Here is a 27,814-nt window from a genome sequence, read left to right as displayed (position 1 = left end):
TTTTTTTGTGGGTTGTTGGTTTTTTCTGGTTGTGGTTTTTCCCTTTTTTTTTTTTTTTTTCTCTGGGGTAGACAGTTGGACTCAGTGATCTTAGAGGTCTTTTCCAACCATGACAATTCTGTGATCTAAAGCTATCCTAATTTCCCTTCTGGGTCCCATTTAAAACTTCTGTAGGGAGTTGCTATGGCACTCATATCCATTTAAAAATACCATCCCTTGGTTCCTGCTGCTCAGCAGGTGTTTGCTCAGTGTGTAAGCATCCCTGATGCTGCAGACTTCAACCTCTGGTGTGCAACTTTTGTTTTTTTTCTGAAAAGAAAGTATCTGTTCCTTATGCCCACTGTGACTTTATTGTTTTGCGGAGCAGCTATAATCTGACCAAAAAAAAGTAAAATGCCAACAGGTGAATAGGCAGGCATGCTTTCCCCGTGCTGTACAGAGGCTGGCTGCTAATTAATCTCTGCTGAGTGTTCACTGCTGTATTTTCTGTCATAGTGTCTAAGATTGTCTGGGTATGTAATTTTTCCTATGAGTTTCTAAATGTTGAGGTTATTTTCAGACACGGGGAAAAAAAGGCTGCTGCTGCAGTCTCCTCAGCTCCTGTAGAAATGAAGTTCTAGGTGCTTACATCACTGGCTTATAGTATTTAAAACATTTCTCTAAGGGAATTAACATCTTCATGAGTGAAGTAACAAATAAATAAGGGTATTTTTCTTATGTAATGGCAAATAGAAATAGTAAATAATATAATCATAGCTGGTTTGGTTTGGAAGGAACTTTAAAGATCTAGTTCCAGCCCTCCTGCATGGGCAGGGACACTTCCCACTAGTCCAGGTTGCTCAAAGAAAGCTCCATCTAGTCTGGCCTTGAACACTTCCAGGAATGGGACACCTACAGCTTCTCTGGGCAACCTGTGCCACTGTCTCACAGTATGAATTTCTTCCTGGTATCTAGCCTAAATCTCCCCTCTTTCAGTTTGAAACAGTTCCCCCTCGTCCTATCACTGCATGCCCTTGCAAAAAGGGCAAAAATGAGAACAAAATAAAACCCACAGTAATTGAACCCTTGCTACAAAATATGTTGCACGTTACATGGGAAATAGCTGCCATCTTTATTTCCCAGTCATTTAAATGCAATTCTATTCTGAATGCAAGTGGTTGTTACATTTGAGAAACCTGGCTTTATTTGTTTTCACTCTTAATGAAAAAATAGCAATTTGCAGTGGTAGGCAAATCTGTTGCCACCTACCCAGATGTAAACACTGAGTGCTTTCTGGAAATACTGCAGTAATTCTAGATTTGGACTTCATGGCTGAAAACATAATATGCTTTTTCTGTGAGCATTCAAATATTCATGAAGAATGGAACCAGTGGTCTAAAACGAACTGTATTTTTACAAAATGGGGTAGATTGTTTGCAGTTTTTTCTTTTGTTTCAGTTTTACTTAATGGTTACCCTAAATACAATGTTGGGGTATTTTTTTTCCTTCAAAGTTTCAGAAGGGTTTTCAGAGCTTGGAAGCTGACTCCTCTCTCAGAAATTCTTATCCCATAATTCTATAATATTTCACTTTTTATGGAAATAATACTGAGAGAAGGTGTAAGAGAGCAGAGGATGCCTTAAATGTACAGATTACCTACAGGTTAGCTTCTGTGTTATATAAACATCTCGAATCCCTTTCTGAGAAGAAATTGTGGGCCCTTGATTAGTGCTCACGAGACCCTAAAATTCAGTATTTGGCATCACTGGAGGAAGTGGGGAGGTTTCTTTCCATGACACGGTGTCAAACTGAGTAGTATGCTTCGAGATGTATAGGCCAGCCTGGCAGAGTGCAGGCCCAGGTGGAGGGTACTTCTGGAAGGAGAATTGGTCCTGCAGGAGAAATCATAACATCCCTTGGACTCATGAAGGCACTTGCTCTCATGTGTGGTACAGTACAGCAGGATTATCCCCAGTCTGTGCCTAAAAGCTCCAGCAGTTCAGCATTGTTTCTGCATCCAGAGTGATTGTTTGGGCATTTACGCCCTCAGCTGCTCTCCCTAAAGCCACTGCTGCTTGTTTCCCCCCACAGCAGGGATGGGAAATAGGAATACGTTGTGAAGTCTCAGTTGCTGCATTTCATGGCCCCAGCTTGAAGTGCCCTCACTTGCGGCACAGACATCGCTTGGTTTTGTTCCACTTTGTTACGCTGTTGATTCAAAACTCTTGGAAGTTTTGCCCAGAGAGCAGGAGAACTGCCTGGGAAATAGGGTCAGAAACCTAGTTGAAACCAAGTGTAACCTTTAACTGCAGGGGTGGTTTGGAGGCATGAGCAAGTAGTGAGAGGTGAGAACTGTCTCGTGCAAGATGTCACCCAAGGCTGCTGCCACCAAACAGCAAAGAGCTGCTGGGAGCCGTGGACGGTGCAGCCGTAGCAGTGTCCTTCTGCTTGAGCCCTGCAGCATCATCACGCCTTGTGACCTGGCTTCCCAGATGCAGACCAAGTCTCTCAGACCAGGAACTGTGTATGGATGTGCTTCATGGGACTCAGTGCAATTATTTTTTTTTTTCCAGTTTTCATGAATCTGGTCTAGAACAGAAGTGAGCCTTGAATCAGACTGTTTCTTCCACCCACTCGGTAGTCTTTTGAAGTGTCTGTCAGTGACACTACCAAAAGCCACTTTGTGTGCATGCACAAGGATTGCCAACAAAGCAGTGGATGTGCAGGTCACACATCTATACATACCCAGGCAGAAATTGCTCTTTCACCTGCTTTCACCACCTTTTGAAGAACGTACCGCACAGCAGCGTCACCCTACAACAACCTCTGTGCACTGCTTGCTGGTTTAATCAGTATGTTTGTCTTTGGTACCAGACTCTCAAATCATGACAGCATCTCTGCAGTAGAGATATGGAAAGGTGTGCTCAGAGATCTATGTTGATCTCCTGCTGCCACCTGCTGGGGTTTGCACTGCGCACCCGTGGAATACTGAAGCATCATCCCCACCGCGCAAAATGAACTCCCTGCTCCTGGCTCAGCTGGGAGAACAGACCCCAGGAAACTAGTTTGCACACACAGCCTGTTACAGTCGCCTCTCCTACTTGTTGGACAAACATCCCTCATAGCTTTGAGACAGGTTTTTAAGAATAATTTTGCTACATGAGTGCAAATGAAGTATCATCATTAGTGTAGGACCTGGATTTTTCTTTTTGCTTTGTAAATACTGGATGTTTACCTGTTGAGAGACTAATGATCAGTTTTTCTAAAAGAGACTCTTATTGCTGACTGAGAATATACTTCTTATTTATTTCCCAACTTTTCTGCTTAGCAATAATGGGAAGAGTGTAAGGTAGAGACTGGGCAATCACCCTTTCTTTTCTTACAACATCAACAAGTACTTGCTCTTTTAAAATTAGTTAAGAGTGTGTTGATATTTGTGCTTAGTGGAACTGTAGATCCAGAAGAGGCAAGGGTTCCAGTAACTATCTATGCACTCAAAGAGGATTAAGTTGCTCAGACTAAAGCAATTATGAATTTACTGTGGGGATTCTTAAACTGTGGCCTGTGGTTGCCATGGCAATCCACTCAAGTCAGTCCCAGTTCATATTTAAACAAACAAGCAGGCAATGGCTCTTTAAAAAATGAAACAAATTGTTGGTGTTTATTACAAAGAGTAACAGAGGGTGATCCTAGTGAGCTGTCTCGTGTCAAAGGTTATACCACTGGTATCGTAGCTTTGCTTCTTGGGTTTTTTTTAATTTCTCTTCTAGCCTTAATATTTGAATGTATTAGAAAATTCTCTGGCATCTGCTCAGCTCTCTAAAAATGAGGCCGCAATGAAATGCTTAAAGGTTTGCAGAATGGCATGAAAACCAACAGCTCGGGGCTTTGATGGGGCCTGAATAAGGCAGGGAGTCTCAACATAATCCCAGCCCAAGCAGTACAAAAAAACAAGACCTTTGAGCTCAGCTGGAGGAATTCCAGCAGGAGGAAGACGTGTGAGATAACAGTGATGTACAGACCTGCACAGTGGGTGTGTCCCACCGCCCTGGGGAGCCACAGTGGCCACCCGCAGGGCTCACTGTGTGTGGTGGCAGTGAGCTCCAGGGGCAGAAAGCCTGCCTGCATCCCTGCTCCTCCACAGTCGTGTCAGAAACGTACCAGCATATGGATTTTCAGACCAGCTGTCCAGCTGATACTCGGGGTACAGGTCAGTGGTGATCAGCCACCCTTGCTGCCCACTGGCTTGTTTGTATCAAATGAGTTGGTGTGATTGGGCAGACCATGAGATGTCATGTAGGAACTGTGGTAGTGGCCTGTCTGTATGATTGGAATTTTTGTTTCCTTTCAGATATACTTGAAAGAAATTTTAAGAGAAATAGGCATCTACAATGTGAAGGGGACCCACAAGAACACATGGGAGCTGAAGCCAGAGTACAGACACTACCAAGGAGAAGAAAAGAGTGATTAACAAAAGTGTTTATGAAGCAGGAGAGAATTAGAATGATTGCACTGAGGGAACCATGGTGGATTTACAGACAGCACTGAGCACAGTGAGTTCTGCAAGGATCAAGTTAAATTAAAGTAGATGATGCTTTGTAATTTTCTGTAGCTTCATTTTTTTTTCCAAGGAATATTTCTCGTACATTTCTGTAGGTGTTACGTCTTTTGACAGGAAAAATGTTTATAGAATAAACTTGCATTAGATTTATCTTTATTAGAAATCTTGAATTCTCATCTTACTTTTTATTGGGTTTGTGGCTTTTTTCTCCTTTTATGGCTTTTCCAAGCCTCGGTGACTTTGAAGGACAAGTTGTCCAAGAGGAAGCCATAACTTTGTGGTTTTGTATCCCAGTAGAACCAGGATAATACCCTCACTTCTGCTGGGATCTGTCAGGCTTTCATCTGGAAGGCTGGAAAGGTACACAGCCCCTTGGCTGGAGCAGACATGATGCTCCTTTTGGGATCAGATTGTAGGACAAACGGCCACAGCTGCGGTGCTCATCACATCCTTAAACGCCAGGGGAGCAAACCAGCACAGTTAAGAATCTGTAAAGCAAAGGCTGTTTGATACACAGGTTATTGGGAAGATAACAGTCCCCCCATGGTGATTACTAAGAAAAAAAAAATGCAATGTCTGTCTCTTAGGTACATCAAGGAATAGATTCATCTTTTTATGATGTTACCCATGTTTTATGTATATGCAGATCAATAAAAGCGTTATTTTAATTTGTACCACACAATGCTCTGCATTATTGACTGGACACGTGTTGTGATGTAGATGGTGTATGTATGTAGGTGATTTTCCAACTGCGTTTTAAGGCTTGCCTTGTCACTCCCATTTCTGTGTGGCTTTGGGAAGGTTGCTTAATGTATCCACGTCTATGTTCCCCCCTGCTTGAAATGCGCATTGCATGTTGTCTAGTCAACATGCTTTTGGGAGGGAACCAGGAGGGAGGTGGGACAGGACTATCTAACGATATACTCAAAGCTTTTGTATTTAAAGAGCAAAGAAAAGGGAGCTGGGAAAAAAAACCTTATTAGAATACCTGTAAATAAAGCAGGTGAGGTTTTTATAGCACAACTTTCATGCTGCCTCAGGCTCTTCAGTCTGTGTGAAAAGCAGACATTCCATTATTGGTCCTCTTGGTAGCAATGAAGGGTTTGGAGGGGGGTCAAATGCTTTTGGAGGTTTGTAAAACATCTTTGACCCCTTATGCATAAGCCACACATTTTAATTTTGCTCAATTATTTTTTTCTATAATTCTTCATGTAGGTATCTCTACAGATACACCTCCTGCAGGTGCTCAGCTTCCTGTGGCATGAAGTGTCCAGTTCCTAGGAGGTGGACTATAGGAGTTGGACTACTGAGTTTTTGAAGAGCAGATCACATTCCAGGGATATCTGTGTGCTTTCATAAACATTGCCATTGGCTCCTGTCTCCTCAGGCTCTGTGAGCAGGACCCAGCTTGCTAATGGCTGTGGAGGATATGTGGGGATGTTGAGAGGAACCCATGAAGCCAGCCTTCATGTCTTGCTGTGGTACATGGTGTGCTCCTCAGCAACAGCCACAGCCTGAACACATTGCTGTCCTCTTCAGGCTGTTCAACCCCTCTGGAGACTTGTACTCACAACCGTGTTAGATGAGAACTCCTGGTTTTCATGAGCTAGGCTCCTCTTTTGGATTTGTGTCCTGTTTGAGCAGCTATGGTACCTAGAAATTCAAGTCAGCTTGTCCCTTGTGTTGCTTCTCCCATGACCTAAAAGCAGGCGGAGGAACGCCATGCAATCCTGATTTAGTTGTGCTGTAATTCAGTGCCACAGGTAAAAATGGCCATGTCATTTCTGAGAGAAAAGGATTAGCTTAGCAGGAAAATATTTTGGTTCTGCTTCTATTTTTCATTTTATGTGAGTTTACTGCTCCACAGATTGTCTTCAGTTGAGAGGGACATAGTCAGCGTGAAATGCCAGAACAGGCAATTGGACAGGGTACACAGGCTCTACTCAGGAGTAATGGAGAGTGTACAGAGCCTGCCATTTTTTATGTTTTATGTCTGTCTTTAAAAAAAATTATGGGCATCATTAAAAACGTGGAGAGTGCTAGAAGTAAAGGAGCAGTGGAGTTTTCAACCAATGAGCAACAGAAAGGCTGAGGAAAGCCAGGCTGCCCTGTTTCCTGAAGCCTTCTCTGGAGCAGTGACAGTTCTCAAGGTAAAAGGGGAATGGGACAATGAGGAAAGTCTATTGCAAAAAACAAATGGAAAATTTTATGCCAGGATAAACTAAGAGAAGACACCCAGTGGACAGTCTAGAAGCCAGGCAGCTTGTGAAGCATTTTTGTTTTCCTGCTTCCCTGCATGATTTTGAAGGCTTTGTAGCTTGTTAGTGAGCAACTGGAACTTTAGCCCTAAAAGCAGCCACAAAATCCATGTGGCATGAGAGTAGGGCACAATGTGCCCGCAGGGGTGTTGACCAAGAGAGTGGAAGATGCTCTACTGTGCTGACTCCGGGACCTGTGCCATGCATTCAAGGACTCTGCTGTCTCCTTCCTGGTGGGAGCACACAATAAAAATAGAGGTGGAGTTGTCAGGTGCCATTTGCAGGTCACCATCCAGCCTGCAGCCAGGCCATGGGGTCTTGCAGCACAAACCACCCTAGACACAGAAGCAGCAGGGCATGGGCCCCACATTCCCCCTTCTGCAGTAACTCAAGGTACTGCAGGACCAGTCCTACTTCATGCGAGGCTGTGATAATGGCTTGGCATTTGGGGCAACCTCGTTGGGATTTGGCACATAGTAACCAGCAAAAACCCTCCAGCTCCACTTGTTCTGCAAGGGGACCTGACCCAAGTGCTGTTGGCAGCATTGCCATCTGTCAGCGGAGAGGAGAACGACGCTTGTAGGGAACAGTCTGATCCCCTGGCCCCCAGATTGGGAGGAATTTAAACCCTGAACTTGCAGCAGTGATGAACACCACTTCCCTGCTGCTCTTCCCATGTCTCTGCTTGCTGCTGAACTTTGCTCGTGCAGATGTTCTTTCCTATCAGTGATCAAAACACCAATCCATGAGCAGGTTCCATAAGCACAAGCAGAAGTATAAACGTGCTGAATGCCATTACATGAGATTAAAAGCCAGCCTGCTCTCTGGCATTATGTCTCCTGAATGACCAGTTCCAGTCATCCAAAATGTCACACTCTCTAAGCGCAGCTGGACCTGAGCCAATGCAAGGCAGTGCTGATGCAGCTGCCCCAGTAGAGACATCCCCATGCCAGTGGGCTGGGAATGGGGAAGGAGGTGCAAGCCCAGAAGCTGCCTCTGCTGCATGGTGGGGAAGGGAGATGGATTTGAACCCAGCATGGGACAGACCAGTCCCAGGGCTGCCCTGCTTCCCACCCCACCAGCTCACAGCTCTAAACATCTGCCTGCATCTTTGGCAGCTCTGCCTGCAGCCAGCCTGGGGACTGCTGGTGGGACAGGCAGGACTGTGCCAGGAAGGGGAGCAGAAAGTACCAAGCATGAGTATTAGCTGTGGACCAGCAAAAAATGACGGTTACAAGGCCTCTGCTGCCCACACCACCTCCTTAACACAGAGCTCATAGTGGGATCAGTGCTCACTAGTTGCTTTGATCCCAGTGGATCATGCTTTGAATCAGCTACACATTTTCTTCACCAGCTACGTGGAGCTGGCTCCAGCTAAGTGCACCTCCTGTGTACGCCCGTTTTGCCCACCCATGTTTGCAGGTCCCTGTCACCTGAATGGCATTTTTATGTCACTGTATTTATTGACTTGGAACAAATCCATTTTTTTTGCTAACATAGTCTCCAAGCTGAGCTGCTGCTCCAGGCTCTCCTGGAAGAAAGCTCTGCTTCTTGAGCTTTTCAAAGAGCTGTGGCTGCATACAACCTGCCTCATCTCTTAGGTTCATGGCAGGTCTGGAGGACTCTTTCTTGGCTCCCCTAGGCAAGACTGCATGTGCCTACCAGGCTGTGAGGTCAGCCTTTCTCTCAGAGTATTTAATTATTTGCACAAGAATGACAAACTCCAACAGAAAAGATCAAAAAGGGCCCTTTCCAAAAGTGCTCAGCACTTGGTGCTACAAGCAAGTGCCTTAAGGTTCACATCTCTTCTCTGGCTCAAGCAGGGCAAATCTTCCACTTTCAGCTCTCATCAAGCATAAAAAATTTGGAATTCACTGCATTTGGGAATAGAGAATTGAGAAGTACCTTTGGATGGGGAGCACGGGCCACCCAGAAGCCAGAGGTGCCGTTTAGCATTCGTTCAGCTAGTAACCCCTAAGGCTGGCAAGATGAGCAAGAGTCAAGCACCAGCAGCTGAACTTACAGCAACCCTGGTCTCCTTCCCAGCTCATCTGCAAATCTCCGTGCAATGAGCTGTTTGGTCCTGGTTGTGCTGGTCTTAGGAGTCCCTCAGCCCAAATGTGTCCCCTGGAGGAATGCAGCCAGCTGACAGCTGGACTTTCTGCTCCCAACAGTGCCACATGGATGTTTGGGCTTTTGCAGCTGGTGTGTTTGCAATCATAGGCAAATAAATGGGAGAAGGGGGAAGCTCCAGTATTTGGCTTTCAAGCTGGAAAGAGAGGGAACTGTTTTTTCACCTCCATTAACTAGTTTTACCTCTGGAGCTCATTTTTTGAGAGCGGGATATCCACAGGGACCTGAGCACCTGGAGGCACAGGGAAGGCTTTCAGCAGCTGCAAGAGAGATAACCAAGGACTGAGGACAAGAACAGACAAGGGCAAATCCTTGATTAAAAGCAGTGAAGGAAACAATGGAGAATCCTTCCTCAGCCACCTGGGTCTATGCCAGCACCTGTCTAGCTGCCCCCACCAGGCTGTGGTGGGAAGGTTGATAGCACTGGGGGAGGGAAAGGAGACAAAAACCCCCTGGGCTTCACATGCCTAAGTTAAGGTGGTTTTGGTTGTGCCTTTTTTTTTTTTTTCTTCCAAGGTGGCTCATATAAAACCCAGCTTGGAATCCATGAAAAGCCTCCCTGCACTGCCCAGCCAAGCCCAGCCCTAGAAAGATACTATTTATAGTCCAGCAATTTGAGAGCCTGCAAGCATTCATGTGGGGACCACCAGCACAGGCACCCCAGTCACCTGGTTTTCCTCCTGCATGTCCTTCCCAAAGCTGCCTGGCCCACAGTAAGCAAGTTGGGCATGAACATAAAACTCTTCTACTTGTGGGCAGCTGCTATCTTGCCCATTCAGCTAAAAAATCAGGTGGGTTTATGGGGGTCAAAGCACTCTTAGCCTCACCAGGACAGGTGGACTGGACAGCCCACGCTGCCAGGAGGGGCAGCCAAAGCCCCTGGGTTAGGGGCTACACCAGCCCCCTTAAATGCCTTTTTATGGGCAGCTTGACCACTTGCCAGCAGCTGCAGGTGATTTTATGGCTGCAGCCCACAGCAACCACAGAGCTGCAGGAGGCAGAGGAATCACCCCTCCCTGCATCCACTGGAGGGCCCATGGGTGCCCAGCTCAGGTGCAGACACAGCTGTAAGTAGAGATGAACCTCAGCCCTTGAATCAGACTATTCCAGTGGCAACAGTGGAGTTTTGCTCACTAAGCATCCATGGTGAGCAAGGAGGGAGCACCCAGCTTTACAGGGGTCTTTTCTTGGTTGCTCTATTAAAAAAGAAATAAAGAAACTAATTCTTAAATCCTCTCTGGACATCAAATTGTTTGGACATGCATTATAAAAAAAAAAATAAAATCAAACAGCTGCATTGCTTTGGCAGGGCAGCCAGCATGTCCACACCTTGCTGGGGATGGAAGGAAAGGGGCTGCTCTCCAAAAAAACAGCAGTGCTTCCTCCTGCTGCTGCTGGTTGCAGACGGGGTTGAATCCAAGCTACTGTCTTTCAGGATAACAAGAGGGCTGTGAAGAAACGACTGCTCATCATTCTTCTCACCACGCTCAGCCACTGCCTCATTGGCAAGGTTGGCATCACGCAGCACAATAGTCTAACAAAGCCTCCAAGCATCAGTTTAAGGATGTTTCGCCTCCTTTCTGCCAGAAATGGAAGGTGATAAGTGCAGCTCTAATAGTTCAAAGCACCCAGCAACTACATGCATCTTCAGCATCCTACCATGCTCCCACATAACACATTTCCAGGGTCAGCAGCATTTGCTAGCACCAAAAAAGCTCCTCCTGGCCACAGCCACTGGGCTGTGATTTTCACAACAGCTTCCAGCTGTGGCTTCAACCATAAGGCAACCAAGGCACAGGGACCACAAACCAGCACAGCTGCACTCCTGGCAATGGATTTTGGACCGTTTATGACAGACTTTCAGGCTTGGCTAGAATTTTTTTTTCTTCCTCCCAAGGCATTTATCCCTCAGCTAAATGAACACAGTGTTTAGCTACTGATGTCCCACTGTGGGTAAAGACAATGTAGAGATTTACTTGCCAGCTGCTGCAGGGCAAAACATCCCAGTTTACAAGGGCAGCAGCATCCCAGGGCAGCAGCTGCAGAGCTGAAGGACAGCTGAAGGTCCAGGGGAGCAGGGAGGAGGCATCTTACCTGCTCCAAGCAGGTAAACAGGTAAGCTCCATGCAGCCAGCAGCTGCAGGTGAGAAAGCCAAGGTTATCTTGATGCAGATAGTATTGCTGTTTAATGAAAGCATCTGCCCTGGACAGCTGTTGCTGAAAACACTGCCAGGACTGCAGCAGGTTTGTCTCAGCCAGCTCAGCAGTCACACTTGCTAAAGGAAGGAAGTGAATTGTAGCTTTATTTTCTTCTACATCTTTTATATATATATATATACACACACACACACTTCTCTGACAACAACTGTGTCCTAAGCTTACGGTCTCTTCTGGCCTTGAGCTAAACCATATGAAAACCAAAACAAACCCAACTCTGTTCCCTATATCCACTAACTTAATATTTTCTCCGCACAGGTGGGGTCCCCCTTATGTATCCACCAGTGCCTCTCCCAGCACACCAGATGTTCCCTCCACTGCATGAACATCCCAAAGCCTGCACCCTTTCTCCTCAAAGCAGGTGGCCAAAGAGCACCAAGCTGCTACTGCAGCACTCCAGTGTTTACATGAGTCATTGGTCCATGGGAGGTGGGATTTTTTGCCAGTGCTTGGCCAAAACCCTGCACACAGGCTGTGGGCTGGAGATACTGCAGGGCTGCTCCCAGAGGGCCAAAAAGAATGGATATATAGATGTGGCAGCATCCAGCTGGGGCAGCAAAACTGTGAGACAAAGAGCAGGCATTGAGGGAGACCAGTGGGGTGGAAGGGTAGAAGGCAAAGGGGACTGTGGGACACATGCCCAGCACAGTAGCTGCTTCCTCCAGCCACAAGAAGTCGCTGCCTTAACCACAAAAGTACAAAACTGAAAAGGGAGGGTTTTTTCCCCCCCTCTTCATAAGCGATCAGCCTTCCTTCCCCCGCCAGCAGATGGCTCATGGTGCAGGCAGGAGCAGCCTCCTGGCCTCAAGCAGGGCTGAGACCCGAGCCAGCAGAAGTTTTGATCGAGCCACTTAACACACTCCATGAGGCTCTGGGGAAAAGCTCTTTGGCTCTTTCCCAGCTCCACAGCCCTTCTAGCCACAGAAAATACCTTCCCAGGAATGTGAGATACTAGCCTGATAAACACATGTTTTAAAACAAGATGGGAGTGGGTTTTAAAGCTGTTCTTCCATTCAGACTGTGTTTAAACAGCACTAGAGTGGTTTGTTATGATGGGAAATTCTTATCAAGTTACTAACTCCACAGCTGTAGCGTTACAGCAGCATGAAGTCCTGCCTTCACCAATCACTTCAGCTTTTCAGCCCCAGAGAACACCTACTTGAAATAAAGAGGGACCAGAAGAGGAGAAATTGGGTTACACACTGACTCCGTTTCCAACTCAGAGCTGTATCTCAGACTATTGGCAACTGCATTTACCAGCCACAGGCCTCCCACTTCACAGCATACAGCCACTTGCAGCACAAAGAGCTGAATCCCTCACTCTGCCTTCACTGCAGGCAGCTGTGCTGCCACGGTGGCATGGCCAAGACTGCTGCTTGTCACCCCCATGGGCTGACCGTGCCATCAAGCATGGTTTAACCTCTCCTCCCTGGCACCTGGCAGACTTGACAAAACAGACTTCCCCTTTTCCCTGAGAAACTGAAAGCAACAATGCATTTTTGGAAAGCACAGTGCAGCCAGCAGCAAGACTTCTCCAGCAACTCACCAGAGATAAAACAGAACAAAATCCTGCTCCTCAAGAACCTTTGAATTGATGCTTTTCTACAACAGGCTGAAGGGAGACTTCCCATCAGCTCTGCCACACACAGAAGCATACAAGATTGATAGGAGAGTGTAACCCCACTGGTCAGGCACGTTTGCACACATCCATATTATATCCCACTTAGCCTGGAGTCCAGACAGGATGGCACACGATTTGCAGTAAGCCAGTCAACCCAACAGCAAGGCTGTGCTCATCGTGCTTTTAAGCCCCTGCTTTTCAAGGCAGCACCTCAACATTTGTACACTGCTGCCACACAGCAATTTGCTCCAGGCTTGTGCTCAGGGTTCCCAGCCCCAGCATCAGCCACCAAGCAGTGGGAAGAGATGATTTCACTCCCACATCCCATCTCCCACTCAGTTTTAAGCATTTTGACTCACTAGAAGTGGGATCCAGGGGTGTAAGTGGCTGCACAGCCAAACCAGAGGCTGCATGACCATGCAAGCACTGCCCTGTCCACACTAAACTTACTCCACTGAGAAGCAGTCTCAGATGAAGCAAGTGCCTCCCTCTCCTTCCTTTAAAGGCTCCCCATTTTCAACAAAGATCCAATGGAAAGGGTAAGGCAATATCCTCACCTGGCCCCATTAAGCAAATCCTCTGCAATGAGAGGGAGAATTTGCTCACAAGTGATTTTCTTTACATTTCTGTCTCCCTGCCTTTTAGCCCCAGTGGATGAAGGCAGAGGAGCCTTAGTTTGCATTGCTGACACTGAAGTTGTACCTCAGCCAGAAGTGCAGATGGCCCACGATGCCTTCTTGGGAAAGTAAATATGTATGCAAATTAAGTTCCCACAGAATTAAAACAGGTTGTTTAAACCAGACAAGAACCTCCAAGATAACTGGGGCATGCTCTGCTCCCACCTCCACAGGCAGTATCTCAAGCCTCCCAGCCCACTGCCTTGTCTATCTTATCCCTGCAGAAACCTACCTCCACTTCAGCCCTCTGGCACCAGGAGCCAAAACCCAAGACAAGACAACAAAGATGCCACAACTAGGCTGGAGTCCTGAGGCATCACAAGTCAACAGCCAGAAAGTGGCTCATTCCCCACCCTTTCAGACCCCTTAACCTCCTTCTACCGAGTGACCTGCAGCCCTAGGCAACAGCCCTGGCCAGGTGCAGTCATGGCTCCCTGAAGGTGTTTGTATTCCTTTATTCAATCCAGCCTGCCATGAGGCCAGACAGGTGGAAAGCGCAAGGAACCTGTTACTATTGCACCTTAGCAAGAACCAGAGTAGCAATGGTTGTTTTGCTCCAGGTCTGTCAAACAGATGCATTTCCTAATGAGGAACACAGCAGGGGGACAAATAAAGACTCAGGTTAAGTCCCAAGCCCAGATACACACCTGCTTTGTCCTAAGCCTAGGACAGGGCCAGGCCATTCCAACACTTCTCTCCCCAAGAAGGCAAGTACAGAAACCCCAAAATACTCTTTAATTGACCAAGTTCCACTTAATCTTCTCCGGAATAACTGTCAAAGGAGCCAGTACTACAGCCAGGCTGTGCTGGAAAACCTAGTGATTTCAACCCCTCCCCACAATGTTTCCACTACCTGGGCTCAGACAGTGCTGCTGTTAAGACTAGTGCTCCATCCACATGCCTACCTTCATCTTGAAGTCATACTACAGCTGAAGACAGACTCAAGTATCCTTGTCTGACAGAGCAGCTCAGCCAGCACTCAGCTTGAGAAGTACACGTTCCATTCTGTTTTATTTTTTTAATCCAGAGATAGAAGTCTCTGTGAAATCAGGAAAGGTGAAGGTCCACTCCACCGTGATGGCATTTCTTGAGCTTTGCCTTATTCTCATCTGCCTGCTCTTGCACTCCAACGCCACAGGTAGAAACTGCACGAGGTCTGCCTGGAGACAGTCAAATTGTAGCATGCTAAGTAACCAGGCTATACTACTGAGAGTAAGTATCAAATCCTTGGACAAACATCTTGCTGCAACCTCTCCTGCAAGTCACCCTAAGAAACACACTGGACCAAAAGGCATCACCTTGAATGGGTTTAAATGAGTTTTATTTTAGACAACCTACATGACAGATGCTCAGGTGGTGGTTTTTTTTTTTTTTCTTTTTTTAAAACAATGCCTCCACTCCAAATCAGGGTCAAAGTAAGTGAATGAAGCTCAAGATGACATCAGTCCAGTTGTTAGACATTGCCAATTCCTGGTGTTGTGTCAATGAAGAAGAAACAGCAGCCAGCTATGAAGACAGGTGATCCAAAACCATACTGTTTGATCTGTTACTGAAATAAAGAGTAGCAAGTGTTAGTTCAAAGTCACAACAGCTGGGGGGAAGTTTCTGTACCTTATCTGTGTATTCCCTCATTCAATCTGAGCTGCCACAGCCAGGCAGGCAGAAAGCGCAAGGAAGTTGTTTTTGCATCTTAGTGCAAACCAGAGAGCAACAGGGGAAGTGCTCGTGGTCTATCAGAGGATGCTGAGCAATTTTACATCACACAGAACAACTGGCATCAGCTGCTGAGCAAGCCAGACAAGACACTCATTCACACCCTTTTTGCTTGATTTCCTCTCCAATAATAGCACATCCTAAACACAAACTAAAGCCTACAATGTACACGCTGTCTCTTACAAGAGCTGAAGTGGCTTTTGCCCACTGAAGACCTTGCTACTATTCTTTTACTCTGCCTTTAAACAGATGGGGTTATCTGAATCACACATCCAAAAGCCTTGCCCAAGCAGGGGAGACAATCACAGGCTTCTGCTCAGAGGTACCTCCCTGGTGACTGCCTGGTCCAAGGTTCAGGACAGACACCACCATCACCCTTCAGGTTGCAGATGATGGTGTCTGGGCCTACAGAAGTGTTCCTCTAGTTGGGCTACTGCTCCCACACTAGAAGTTGGTTCATCTTTACATGACTTGCATACCAGAAGGCCTGTAAGAGGCTTTACAGATAAATTTAGTTGGCTATAAACAGACTTTGTAAGTCCACAGTGACTGGGGAAAGCAATTGGTGATCCCACACTGCCTGCCTGCAGTTAATTCCACAGCTCTCAGAATAAGCCAAAAAATGCAAGTGTTGGGATCCAAGCACTGTTTTGTTGCAACCACATTCCACCCAGAGTAACTAAAGACAAAGCAGACCACAGGAGCTGCCTGAGCCCAGGCAGCTGCAGATTCCAGATAGAATAAGGTTAAGTACTCAGTCAAGTATTACCACGTTCCCAAATTTAGGGCAGTATTTAAACAGATGGTTCTTGCATAACAAAATAAGGGCATCAGATGCAGCAAAAGAAACATGATCATGTAAGGTACTTCAGAATCAACCTCTGCGAGAAGGATCCAAAGTAGAAGTGCTCATTTCAGAGGACAGTCTTTAACCCAATAGTTTAGAACCATTACTAGTTACACACATCTCACCAAGGCAATTCCTTCTCTGCCTCTTGGCCATAAAGTCACAGTGAATCACTGCAGTGGAATTATGTCCCCTTCCAGTATGATTCAACAAGGGAAGTTTCACCCACTTTGTGTAACACAAAGCAGCAATTAGGCCACACGTGCATCAAGTTTTTAAACTGGCAGTTACTGCTCAGATTTAACAGGGATGCACCAGAACAAGTGATGTATTGAAAGAACTCACGATGTAGTTAGGCATGTTCACCCCATTCCAGTCAGTACTTACACATTTCTCAATTTCCAAGCCATCCTTGAAGAAAATCATGTATGGGGTCACACCATCCTCACGGAAATCCAGGAGAGCCACCATACCGTCTGGATTCATGTTCTCACCTACAAAGAACTTCAGAGAAATGTGTTACTGAGACATTTAATAAGCTACTACCAGGGGAAGTGCCTTTTATACAAGCAAGCTTCAATATCTACTAGTTCAGTTTAAAGGCCTCCCTGACCAGCTGCAGGGATTTTGCTTTCTGCAGCTTGTCCATTTTTAGCACAACATAACTTGACCTCACTGCTATGAACAGCAGAGCAAGACCAAACAGGAGCCAAAGTGATCCATCTTACACGTCTTTAACTCCACAATTCCTAAACGGTGGTAACTCCAAATGTAGTTAACTACCAGTGTTGAAAGCTGAAATGAGATCCCCAAAAGCTTAAGGGTCTTCCACTGCCCCTCCTTCCTTCCACATTCAGACCCTAATACTCCCAGAGATGGGCAAGTTAAAGGTCCTCTCAACATGAGTCCTCAGAGCTCTCCCCAGGCTGGTTCAGCACATGAACCAACTGCATCCTGTATCACTGCAATTCTGCTGTTACCTGGTAGTTTTTGAAGTTAGCGAGGATGTGTTTGATTTGTTCTGCAGCCCCTGTCATGAAAGGCTTTACTCTCTCTGGCTTGTGCTCCTCAAGTCTGGCTTTGATTCTGGAAGGGAAAAAGAAACTCTGAGAAGATGTTCTAGCCCAATAACTTCGCTGTGTAGCATGTTATAGCAGAAAGTTACTGGCAGTCAAAACTGTTTGATTTTGCTGCTTTTCTGCCTCTCCCTCTGAAAGCCCCCAAATCTTAATTTCTCTAGTAAATTAGCAGAACAGTGCCTGCCATTTTACTTCTAGGCCAGTGGTGCACAAAAATTAGCAAGCCATTTCCACAGCATCAACAGTACTATCCCAACAGCATCACAAAGTATTTTCACCTTTAATGCTAACTGACTAAACACTGAGCAATAGACATTATTCAAATATAAGTGTGAATGGGACTTTCTGCTAGTCTGAAGTGGATTTAAAGTAAGCTAGAAAATTTCCAGAAGCTTTCTTCACAGCTCCACCCCCTTCCCCAGTAAAGTTGGGCATAAAGGAAGGGGAAAGAAAACAAGGCTGCAAATAATGTCCAAAGCACGTGACCAGGTCCTCTACCTCAGCCAAGATAAACTTTGATAAACCTTTAGAGCTCCAGTTTTGCCAAGTATTAAGACATTATTGAAGTTCACAGGCACTCTGGCACCTGCATCAGAACTAACACCTACCAGAAGTGAAGTTCAACAGTTTTTTTACATTTCAACGACCTAACATTTTTTCCATCTTATTTGAAGAAAGAGCCCCCCAACACTTACGCTTTCATGTAGTCCTTGATGTACTTCTTGTAGGACTCTTTTGTAAAGCTGGTTTCCTGAAGATGGTGGTTTATTACTATATCAACACCAGTTATGACCGTGGCTTCTGTTCCATCTCCCTCAGGACCTTCAGCAGAGGCATTGCCACCAATTAGAGAGTCATCAATTTGACCCTCTGTCCTGGTGACCATCTAGATTTAGAGACATCAAAAAACTTAACGGCTCTGCAAAAACCTTAAGGCTACTGCTCTTACACATCTATGACCTGACAGCAGGGCATGACTTCAGAGCCACAGATAAGTGCAAGGAATCTGACTGCAGCCCAAGAACAGGTTTCTTAAGCTAGGCTGGCTCCTCTCGCGGTGCCAGACCAAAGCTTTCTGGCACTCCCAGCACTCTGGCTCGGCTGCCCCGGCCCCTCGCACACGCCAGCCGGGGCGGCAGCCGGTCCTGTCCCGGCCACGGGCGCCAGGCCGGGCTGGGTCTCCCCCTCCGGGGCCCCTCGCAAGGAAGCCAAGCCCCCTCCTCCCCGCACCCTGCCCCCGCCGCCGGGCCGGGCCCTGAGTCACCGCGGCGAGGGCTGCCGGCCCTGCCTCCCCCTCCCTCCCTGCCTCCCTCCTCCCTGGGGCGCCGGGCCCACTCACCTTCCCCTCCACTTCCAGGCACAGGCCGTTCGCCACCTCCCGGATCTTGTAGATGTCGGAGAACATCTCGTCCTCTGCGGCCGAAAACACAACACACAGACGGGCACCGCCGCGTCAGCTTCCGCCTCCCGGGGCCGGCCCGCCGCCCCCTTCCCCCGCCGCCCCCAGGGCCGGGGCCGGGGCCAGGCCCCGCCGCGCCTTCCCCCGCTCCCAGCCCCGGGGCCGCAGCTCCGGCCCGGCCGCCCCGGCCCCCCCCCCGCCCGGCACATGCGCAGCGGCAGCGCCGGGCCCCGCGCCGGGCCCAGGCCGGGCCCTGCCGCCTGCCCTGCCCGCCGCACGCAGCGCCCGCCCGGCCCCGCCGCCCCCGCCTCTCCCCGCGCCCTTACGGCTGATGCAGTCCCGGTAGATGATCATGGCGGCGGCGGCGAGGGGGGGTGGGGGGGAGCGGCGGCGGGTCCGTGCGCAGCGACCCGAGAGCGGGCGGGAGCGGGGCGGAAAGGGCCGAGTCAGCGCCTGCCGGAGCTCATATAGCGGGCACGGCCCGGCGGCACCGCGCAGGCGCGGCCCGGGCCCCGCCCCGCCCGGCCCCGCCGCGGCGCCCGCCATGGCGGCCCGGGATGGCGGCCCCGGCTGAGGGCGGCCCCGGGATGGCGGCCCCGGGATGGCGGCCCCGGGATGGCGGCCCCGGCTGAGGGCGGCCCCGGGATGGCGGGGATCGGCCGCGCCGTCCAGCTCCGTGCGAGCGAAGGGGAGAGGACGTGCTGCTCTCCTGCGGGCGCTGCTGCGCGGATGCCGCTCCCGTGGCGGCCCGGGAGGCTCGGGCAGGAGCTGCGGGCGGCGGGAGGCGGGCCGCGGGCACAGGCCGGGCAGCCGGCGCGCTCCGTGCCACACACCTGCCCCTCGCTACGTCTCAGGAAGCCTGGGGGGGTGATTCGTCTTCCACCCGGGCTTTCTCTCCGGGAGGGTCCCGCTGCTCCTGCTGCGGCCGCGCCGTGCCGGGCTGCGGCTGCCGCTGGGGTCGGGGCTGCCTGTGCCGGGAGGGGCCGGTACCGGTGCCGGGAGGGGCCGGTACCGGTGCCGGGGCAGCGCCTCGCTGGGCCTCCCCCTGCTGCAGCACCTGCCGCGCTCTGCGCTCCCTGCTGAGCAGCTCCCGGCGCCTTGTCAGCGCCGCCGTTTGCGTGTCCGCTGCACGGAGCGCTCTGCCTTCTCCAAATACGTGTTTGGGATTTGGTTGTTTTTTTTTTTATGCACAAATAATTAAGAAGCTGTCCGACTCTTCCTGTCGCAGTTAAATCTCTGTTTCCCTCAGATAAAGCGGGTTGGGTGTGCTCAGAGGCGTCACTTCTGGGCTTGCAGGACTGGATGGGACAGGTATATTTTTCTCAGTTTTACAGGTATATTATTTTTCCACAAGTAAGTGAGATTAAGTCCAGCAGTTGGGGTTGAGATGCACGGCTCGAGGACAGTAATACCTCAGCCTTTTTTTGCCTGCTTGCAAGTACTTCTCTGCAGCAGCATGTCACAGCTGACATAAATGCAGCCCTCCCTTGAACCCTGATTCTTAGGGAACATTGACAAAATGCCTTCAAAAGGCATCATGGGACCTAAAATGCTTAATGCTGCTAACAATCCTGAGCTTGACAGAGACATCAGGGCACAGGATGCAATTCCTTTTCCCTCACCCTCCTCAGGCAGTAAATTACTCATCACTTTCTTTGTGTTATCTCCTCCTCCTCTGCAATCCCTTCCTTTGCTCCAGATATCAGTACCTCCCCACTTTTTTCCCCCCAGATGGTCTAGCTGCTTATGTAATCTAATGAGATTTATAAGTAGTTTTCTGCTGTTTTTCACTTTCAAGACTACTGTTGCTATTTCAGACCTGAAAAGGGGGTTTCTGCCCAAAAGCTTTTATGTTGTTTTCCTGTCAGCCACAGCTGGCCTGATAAAAGATAGCCCCTCTTTCTACAAACCACAGTGGAAAAAAAGCAACTTTTAGCAGTGGATTGAGTGACAGGGGAACATTTGGCTCCTTCTCCATAGTGTAATATGCAGCTAAAAACATCCAGCTAGTAGGTGTGTTTCAATTTGGTTTTATTTTGAAGAGATTGTTCTAGAAAAATCAGTATTTCTGTAGCAGTATTGAAACCGCTTACAAATTCAGCAGCTGACTCGATTTACTGATGTCAGGGTAGAAACCAGTTGTGCCACAACTGGTGAGGTAGATGAGCCTTTAGATGACTTTGCCTGTAGGTCCAGATTCAGAGTTGCAGCTGTGAAATGGGAGATAGTGCTTAAAAATATCAGTTAAATAGCTCAAGACTGCTGTGTGAACAACAATTTGATGTGGAGTTATGCTACGTTAATATCAAATTTAAAAAGCTTAAAAAAAAAACTAGGAATGTTTACATGGTTTTGCATCCTTTTAACTTGAGCTTGAAGCTCAGACAACCCTGAATAAATCCCAGGACTGACTCGGTGATATTTTAATTGGTGCAGGTTTTGCAAGAAGCACTTTGCTGAGGTACCAATGCTGAGAATTTCCTGTGATGCCATAGAAACAGATAATTATATGTCATGTCCTGATACTTTGTGATGAACTAGATTTAAAAATGCATTTTCTTTCTTTCTTTCTTTCTTTCTTTCTTTCTTTCTTTCTTTCTTTCTTTCTTTCTTTCTTTCTTTCTTTCTTTCTTTCTTTCTTTCTTTCTTTCTTTCTTTCTTTCTTTCTTTCTTTCTTTCTTTCTTTCTTTCTTTCTTTCTTTCTTTCTTTCTTTCTTTCTTTCTTTCTTTCTTTCTTTCTTTCTTTCTTTCTTTCTTTCTTTCTTTCTTTCTTTCGTCTGTCTGTCTGTCTGTCTGTCTGTCATTTTCAGAAACCAGCATTGTTTGAAGAAAACCTCACTGCTCCTCACCTGCTTTCTGTGCAGGCAGCCCCTTCCAGCACCTCTTGCCTCCAGCCAGGGTTAATACATTCAAAAGTGGTTGCTTCAAAAGGCGGTCCCTCCACAGCAGGGGGCATTTTAGTTGAGAACTGACATCTAAAATGATGTGATAGGTTTTCCTGACTGTGCACCTTATTTTTGGAGACGTGTAAGTCCCCATGGACTTATGGAAGACCTATTGTTTTATATATGAGGCTTTTGGTATCATTTGAGGAGGATTTTCTAGGCAGGTGTCTGCAGAGCCCCACCAGAAATCTTTCTCAAGGATGACGCTTCTCAGCTAGTTGTGAATTACTGAAGTGTTATTCACTTCCATCAAATATTTGCATCTGTATCTGACTGTGCTCAACCATTTGTGTCTTGGATTAGAATGGCAGATGACAGCTGATACTTCACCGCTCTTTCTCTAAGTAAACAGCACGTTTTCAGCCCATCGTGGCAACTCCCATTGAGCTGTGTGAAGAGGGAGGAGATCTTGCCTGCAGCGAAGTTTCCTGCCAAGTGCAGTGTCACTGTGTGGAAACAAATGAGAGGTGAGGCTGGGCTGTGACCTAAGGGATGGCACCGATGTGTTCTTCCAACCTTTGTAAAATGCTATGAAAGTCACATAGTAGTGGTGGTATTTTACATAATTTGCTGGATATGAGGGGGAGGGTCCTCCGTATATATATGTCTACACGTATGATCTCTATATGATGTATGTTGTATATAAATGACATATATCTCTATCTCTCCTGCTAGACAGAAACTGGAAAATTGAAGACTAAAAGCCTGAGCAAGACCTGGCACAGCAGAAAGGCCTGGCAAGGCAGTCTATGCCCACTACTCCCTTCCCTAGTGCCCCAGTGTGTTTCCTGGCACGAAGGTTCTGGCACTTGGGAGAGAGGATGCACGACAAGCCCATGATCAGCTTGTGACTTCATAAATCTGGCTGGAATTCAGGACGGAAACTGGAGCTGCAACTTTGTAGCCCCTCGTTCCCCCCACCCAGATGGAAGCTATAGCTCTATCTGCTTTTATTCAGGTTCTTTCTCTAGGGAGTTTCAAGGTGATAAAGATTTGATCTCAAAGTGCTAAACCTTCTTATGCATTAGGAAATGACCTCACAAAACCAGGCCATCAGTTTGAATCTTTCAGGGTTGTTTAGGTTATATAGTATAACCATCATTTCAGTCCCTTGGCAATCCTTGAAGCCTTTTGGCTCTAGAGCCAAAATTCATAATTTAGATCTACATATGCAGTGTACTAAGGCAGAATCCAAGACCCCAAGATTGGTTCTTGAAGGAATGGAGCTTTGATCATTAGTGTAGCTTATCAGGTCTGAGCTATTCACAAATAATAGAATACATTAGACTGGGTTAAGTAGATGGGTTAGATAGATCTCAGACAAAGGTCTTCAGTTCAGCAGCAACCCCTCCTGCTCTCAGAAGATCTGTAGATGTTGTTACCCTGACATTTACAGTGTTCACAATTTTTCCTGTTGCAGCTGGGTCCCTGAAAAATCCTCTGCTCCTTCCTGGGCTGTTCACCCACAGCTCTGCTGTGCCTGGTGGTTGGCTGCACTTCTTAGGACAGACAGAGAGGTCACTGCACAGCAACAAAAAGCCCTTTTGATCAGTGACATTACATGCATCAACTCGGCTGAGAGAAAACCTCGCCAGTGGGCATATGTGAGGGTGTCAGTCTGCACTGCAACTAGCGCGTTTTCAGGAAGAACAGGACTGGGTTGCCAAGATAAGAAGGTGGCTACAAGAACTGCAGGAGAAAGGCCTACTCCTGTCTTGGGTCTGCTGCCATCCAGTGCTTCACTGCTGTGCTGAATGCTGGAATAACGGGTGCAGGATTTTGAAAATAGGCTAGAAACCTGCTCAGGTGAGATCAGAAAGAATATTTAGATCCACCATGAGTGACACAGATGCAGTCTGCCCCCACAACAGAGAGTCCTTTCTACTTCTATACTCTGTAACTCAGTCATTCTTAGATGAACTATGTGCTGTCATTTACACCTGTTTAGACTGGTTGCACAATTGGGATAAAAATAATATCCTTGTATCCCTATTCAGAATGGAAAAGAAGGTTTGGAAAAAGGGACGTTGTCAGAGAGGAATGTGTTTGTTGTCCTGCATGGCAAGATGGGCTTGTGTGGAAATCACGTGTGTGGAGAGAGAAGCATTCTAGTTCTGCAGTGCCCAGAGCTTTAATCTTGGTACGAGTCCTTGCTTTAGTCTTATTTAAATACAACATGGTACACTCCTTTGACTCAGAGATATGCTGCAGAAGGGTCTCCTCCTGTGCCAAACCTCAGGAAAGGTGAGATAGGATTTAATAAAGAGCTCCTGTGCCAAACCTAAGGGAAAGGTGAGCCAGGATTTAACTGCTTGTGCTTGCCATGATCAGACTCTTCTTTATCTGCAGGCAGTCAGCATGGACCAATCTGCAGGCAGTGAGCCTGGATCCCTCTCCAGAGAGATCTGCTCTTACAGCAGAGCAGAACAGAGTGGCAGATTTATAAATTCATTAAAAATAAAATAAATAAAATAAAATACAATAAAATCTGTGCATGCCTAGCTCATTCAACCACTTTGCAAAGAATGAGGGTGGAATTAATCCTAATTAAGCTCCACAATAGCTATGTCTCACCACCAGATCCATTTGTTAAGTGAGGTCCAGTCACACAGTTCCTCAGTCAGGCCAGTGGAGCGGGACCAAGGTCCAAAGTCAAGCCAGGGCTGGGATGAACAAATACAGGGCCAGGCACAGCATCACTGCAGCCTAATGCCAGGGAGGGGAAGCAAGGGAAGGGCCTGAACGCAAAGGTGCAGAGGCAGAGGGTCCCAGCGAGGCCACTCCTGGCTCTGTCCCCACCACAGCTGGTTTTACCACAGCCAGAGACAAGGTTACAACTTCTGTGTGTCTGAAGCGTTTCTTCCTAAGGCCCAGTAACCTCTCTGCCTATTTTTTTTTTTGTCTGTCCTCAAGAAGTAACACTTGAAACTTACTGGCCTGTCTGTGACCTATGAAGACACCCCTCTAGATGGCAGGACAGGAACTGGTTGATGGCAGGCAGGGCTCCACTCACCTCGGTAGGAGACCAGAGTTTTTTTCCACCGATGTTGGTGTCATTCCCATATCACCTGGCATGCCCCAGGGCCAGCAAAAGAGAAATTTGATCTTCCACTTGAAACTGATACATCCTTTCTGGGCTCCTGGCCAGTTGGATACTGCACACAAACACCATTCTGTCCAGATAAGTAGCAACACCATGTGATGAGCTGGGTCTACTGAGTTTTTAACCATTAGAGGGGCTAATCCTGATGTGCTAAACTCACCTGCTTGACATTTTTCAAAATGGCATTTGCTTCACTAATGTTTTGAAGCCTGAAATTGAGTTCTGCCATTTTAATCAATCTCTGCATGCTTTTGGTTCAGTATTATGCAGTGTGAGCTCTCAGTTTCGTCAACAGAGAAGTAACCATCAGAGCACGTGGCCTGTTACTTGTTTTATTCCTCAAATGCTCGCACTGGATTTGCTGGTAGGTAATAAAAAAAGGAACACCCCTAGTTAGGTTTATAAAGCAAACTTTGCTGCTGATGCCCCGGGGAAAATGGCAGGAATTAAGGTGGCGTTACAGGGAAATGGTTAGATCAAACTTTTGGTCTCCCAGTTGTGCAAAGGATCACTTTAAACTACTGTAGAAGAAGGCAAGCAACAGGACTAAAATACTGCATTTTGGAAAACAGCTTTCTAAACAGCAATCCAGCAATTTGAGTTTATAATGCTTGTCAGCTGCAAATACCAACCAGCTGTTATTTTCAAAGATCTGAAGACAGATTAGTTATTTACTATTTCCTGATAAGGACTTTGTGCCTGCTATATTCCCCCTTTCTCTGAAAATCAAAAAGGGACCTGAGTGACAAAGGATGTGTTGGAGGGTTAGGAGTTATTACCCAGGTTCTGAGTGATTTTGTATTGTTCTGGTTTACATTGTTTTAGAAAGCTCTGGCAGTGCTGCAGGAGACTGCAGCATGAAATGGGGGATTTTAACAGAAGGATGGTAAAAGCAGCTCTTTACAAACTGTCCCCCACAAATATGCCCTGTAAAGATAAGCGCTGATCTGCTTAGCTATCTGTGAGATGGCTGATGATCTTAGGCACCTTAAGATTAGGGTAGAAAAGGACCTTGAGAGGTCAATCAGCAAGTCTTCTTGCATCAGGGGGGCTAGTTAGACATGCACTACTCTGGAGAGGTGTTTGTCTACCTTGTTTGTCACATCTTCTGATGATGGAGATTTCCAGCCTCCTCTACAGAACATTTACTGAAAAGGGGGCTGGGTCCTCCCATTCCCCTGTGAGTGTTGTAAATGGATCATAGCCTGTATTAAAATGGATTTAGAGGTCTGTCTGATGCTCTGATCCTTATGGAGCTCAGCTTACCTCATCCTACGTTGCCACCTGGCTGCGTAGTTTCCATATTTATCTGAAAAAATCCAGTATTAGTTGTGCTTTCACACAGGATGAACCAGGATGTTCCTCACTGTTTGGATCCTTCACTGGGCCAGTGGGCACGTGGAAGTCTTATTTGCAGGGCTGTGATACTGTAGGTAGAGAGAAGAAATGGAGGAACCAGTTCATCTCATGTATTTCTACCGAGAAGCTTTACATATAAATAGCAGTTTAGCTAATGAATACAATTCAGGGCAGAGCTGCCTAAAGTGATAGTAGATACTCCTGTGAAAACATAAGAGCAGTTCTCAGTGCTGATCAGAAGAAAAACTGTTAACAAAAATTTAAGCAAGAAATTGAGATGAAAACCAGAAACATCCCTGCCATAAACATGCTGTGTACACACACACACAGAGCAACTAAATGTCTCTATATATGTCCACATTTTGTATATAACTGTTCTATGCCCAAATGTCAAATGTCATGTGCAGTTCTGGTGTCCCTGTATCAAAAGGGTATGATAAAACTAGTAACAGTACCAAGAAGAAGGACAAGCAGTAAAATAAGAAACTGGAATAGGACACATGAACTTTAAAAAGATCTGTCTCGGGTGGTGAGTATGATGGTGGTCTTTGAAATTAGCAGCAGTACTGAGTAAGCAAAAAAGGTGAATTATGCACTGCCTGTCAGCATACAGAAACTATGAGAACAATAAGAAAATTATGAAGAGACAAAAGAAGGAAAAGAAAGCTCCTTGTAACACCATGTGTGAAGTTATTCTGTGGACCTTACTGCTCCAGGATGGTGCGGATGCCAAAAGTTTAGATTGTTACAAAAGCAATTGGAAAGAGTAATGGAAAAAAATGCAGAAAGGGCTATTAAGCACTTCTGGCTCAGGAAGAAGCACTTCAGCCAAGGACTGCTGGAGTCCAGGGAATTTAACACTGAAATGTTCCTGTGTGGTTGCAGTATTCTTTTTGCTTGTTTGTTTGTTTTTGGTTTTGTTTTGCATTTATGTGCCTGCTGTATGACACTATCTGAGGCAGGAGACTGAGTTATGGGAACATTTGGTCTGATTCAGGATGCCTGTTCCATGTAGAGTAGGGAGTGGAGCCTCTAGAGACCACCCAATTATGGTCTACAAGAATCTTTGTAAATGCTGCCATTGTGTAAATAAACAGCAACGAGCAGCTGCTGCAGTCACAGCAGTCATGCATGAAGCTAACAAAACATCTTCCTCTGCATGGATCTGTAGGTTTTGTGAGATAAAGTGGAAGAGATTTCCTGTACCCTTAAATCCCCTTTATTATCAACTATGCAGCCTCAGGGAGGGACGTTTCTAGGAAGGAAGAGGGAGCAAGAAGGTCTCAAGGAGGCTAGGGAATAATCTCTGGCTGTTTCACTGGCCTGATGGAACCCTTGGCAAGCTGTGGAACCATGCTGAGGTGAGGGAGGAGTGCTGCCTGTGCTGCCTCACCAGCTCCCAGCTATGCTAACTGCATTCGTTGCTGCCGTGAGGATTTTTAATTTTGCTGTCTCATAGTTCTGACCTGGTTTTGACATTTGAAAGAGCAAGAAAAACCCCACATGCGTCAGGGGGTTTAGCTGACATCAGCTTCCTTACTGTTTAATAGCTGTGCCCCAGTGCCCAGCCAAGGTGGTGTTGGATATCCCTGGGTAAGCAAAGGATTACAGAGGTGCTGTAAGGTCAGGCAGCTTTGTTTCAGCCATGCCAAGAAATCACATCCACCCTCCACAGCCTTTTGGACAGCCACAGGCCCTCTCTGTCTGCCCTGTTTTTGAGTTGCTATGTAATGGGGTTTAACCTTGTATTCCTCTCCCTATGGTTCACCAAGCATTAACTGGCAGCAAATTTCCCACCTGGGCCATCCTGAGATACCTACACACCTCAACACACAAACATTTACATGTGTGCAAGCAAGCAGGGTGTGCTGGGAGGCAGAGAAGACATACATGCACATCCAAACTTGGGCATACATACTTTTC

The 27,814-nt window shown here is 47.1% G+C and overlaps 2 protein-coding genes and 2 non-coding genes across 4 annotated transcripts in view; 1 reads left to right on the top strand and 3 right to left on the bottom strand.

Moving 5' to 3' along the window:
- The window catches only part of GTF2F2 (general transcription factor IIF subunit 2), a 92,252-nt gene extending 87,030 nt beyond the window's left edge, over positions 1-5,222 (top strand). The window contains exon 9 of the mRNA XM_051639324.1: positions 4,331-5,222. Coding sequence (XP_051495284.1) covers positions 4,331-4,450 — 120 coding nt within the window. The 3' untranslated portion in view covers positions 4,451-5,222. The remainder of the gene's footprint in view (positions 1-4,330) is intronic.
- An 8,666-nt stretch (positions 5,223-13,888) lies between these two features.
- LOC127380306 (small nucleolar RNA SNORA31) lies at positions 13,889-14,025 on the bottom strand. The gene has a single exon (XR_007888466.1). It is a non-coding gene; the product is annotated as a small nucleolar RNA SNORA31 (small nucleolar RNA).
- Positions 14,026-14,750: 725 nt separating this feature from the next.
- TPT1 (tumor protein, translationally-controlled 1) lies at positions 14,751-18,980 on the bottom strand. Its single transcript, XM_051639304.1, has 6 exons — positions 18,811-18,980; positions 18,425-18,498; positions 17,781-17,971; positions 16,987-17,092; positions 16,394-16,510; positions 14,751-14,995 (listed from the first exon to the last, which is right to left on the bottom strand). The coding sequence occupies exons 1-6, from the start codon at positions 18,836-18,838 to the stop codon at positions 14,993-14,995; spliced, it is 519 nt and encodes a 172-aa protein (XP_051495264.1). The 5' UTR covers positions 18,839-18,980; the 3' UTR covers positions 14,751-14,992.
- Positions 15,063-15,192, bottom strand: LOC127380305 (small nucleolar RNA SNORA31). Its single transcript, XR_007888465.1, has one exon. It is a non-coding gene; the product is annotated as a small nucleolar RNA SNORA31 (small nucleolar RNA).
- Positions 18,981-27,814: the final 8,834 nt, after the last annotated feature.

This window comes from Apus apus, chromosome 1, assembly GCF_020740795.1.
Source record: "Apus apus isolate bApuApu2 chromosome 1, bApuApu2.pri.cur, whole genome shotgun sequence".
Taxonomy (NCBI): domain Eukaryota; kingdom Metazoa; phylum Chordata; class Aves; order Apodiformes; family Apodidae; genus Apus; species Apus apus.
This window is presented reverse-complemented; position numbering and strand designations above follow the sequence as displayed.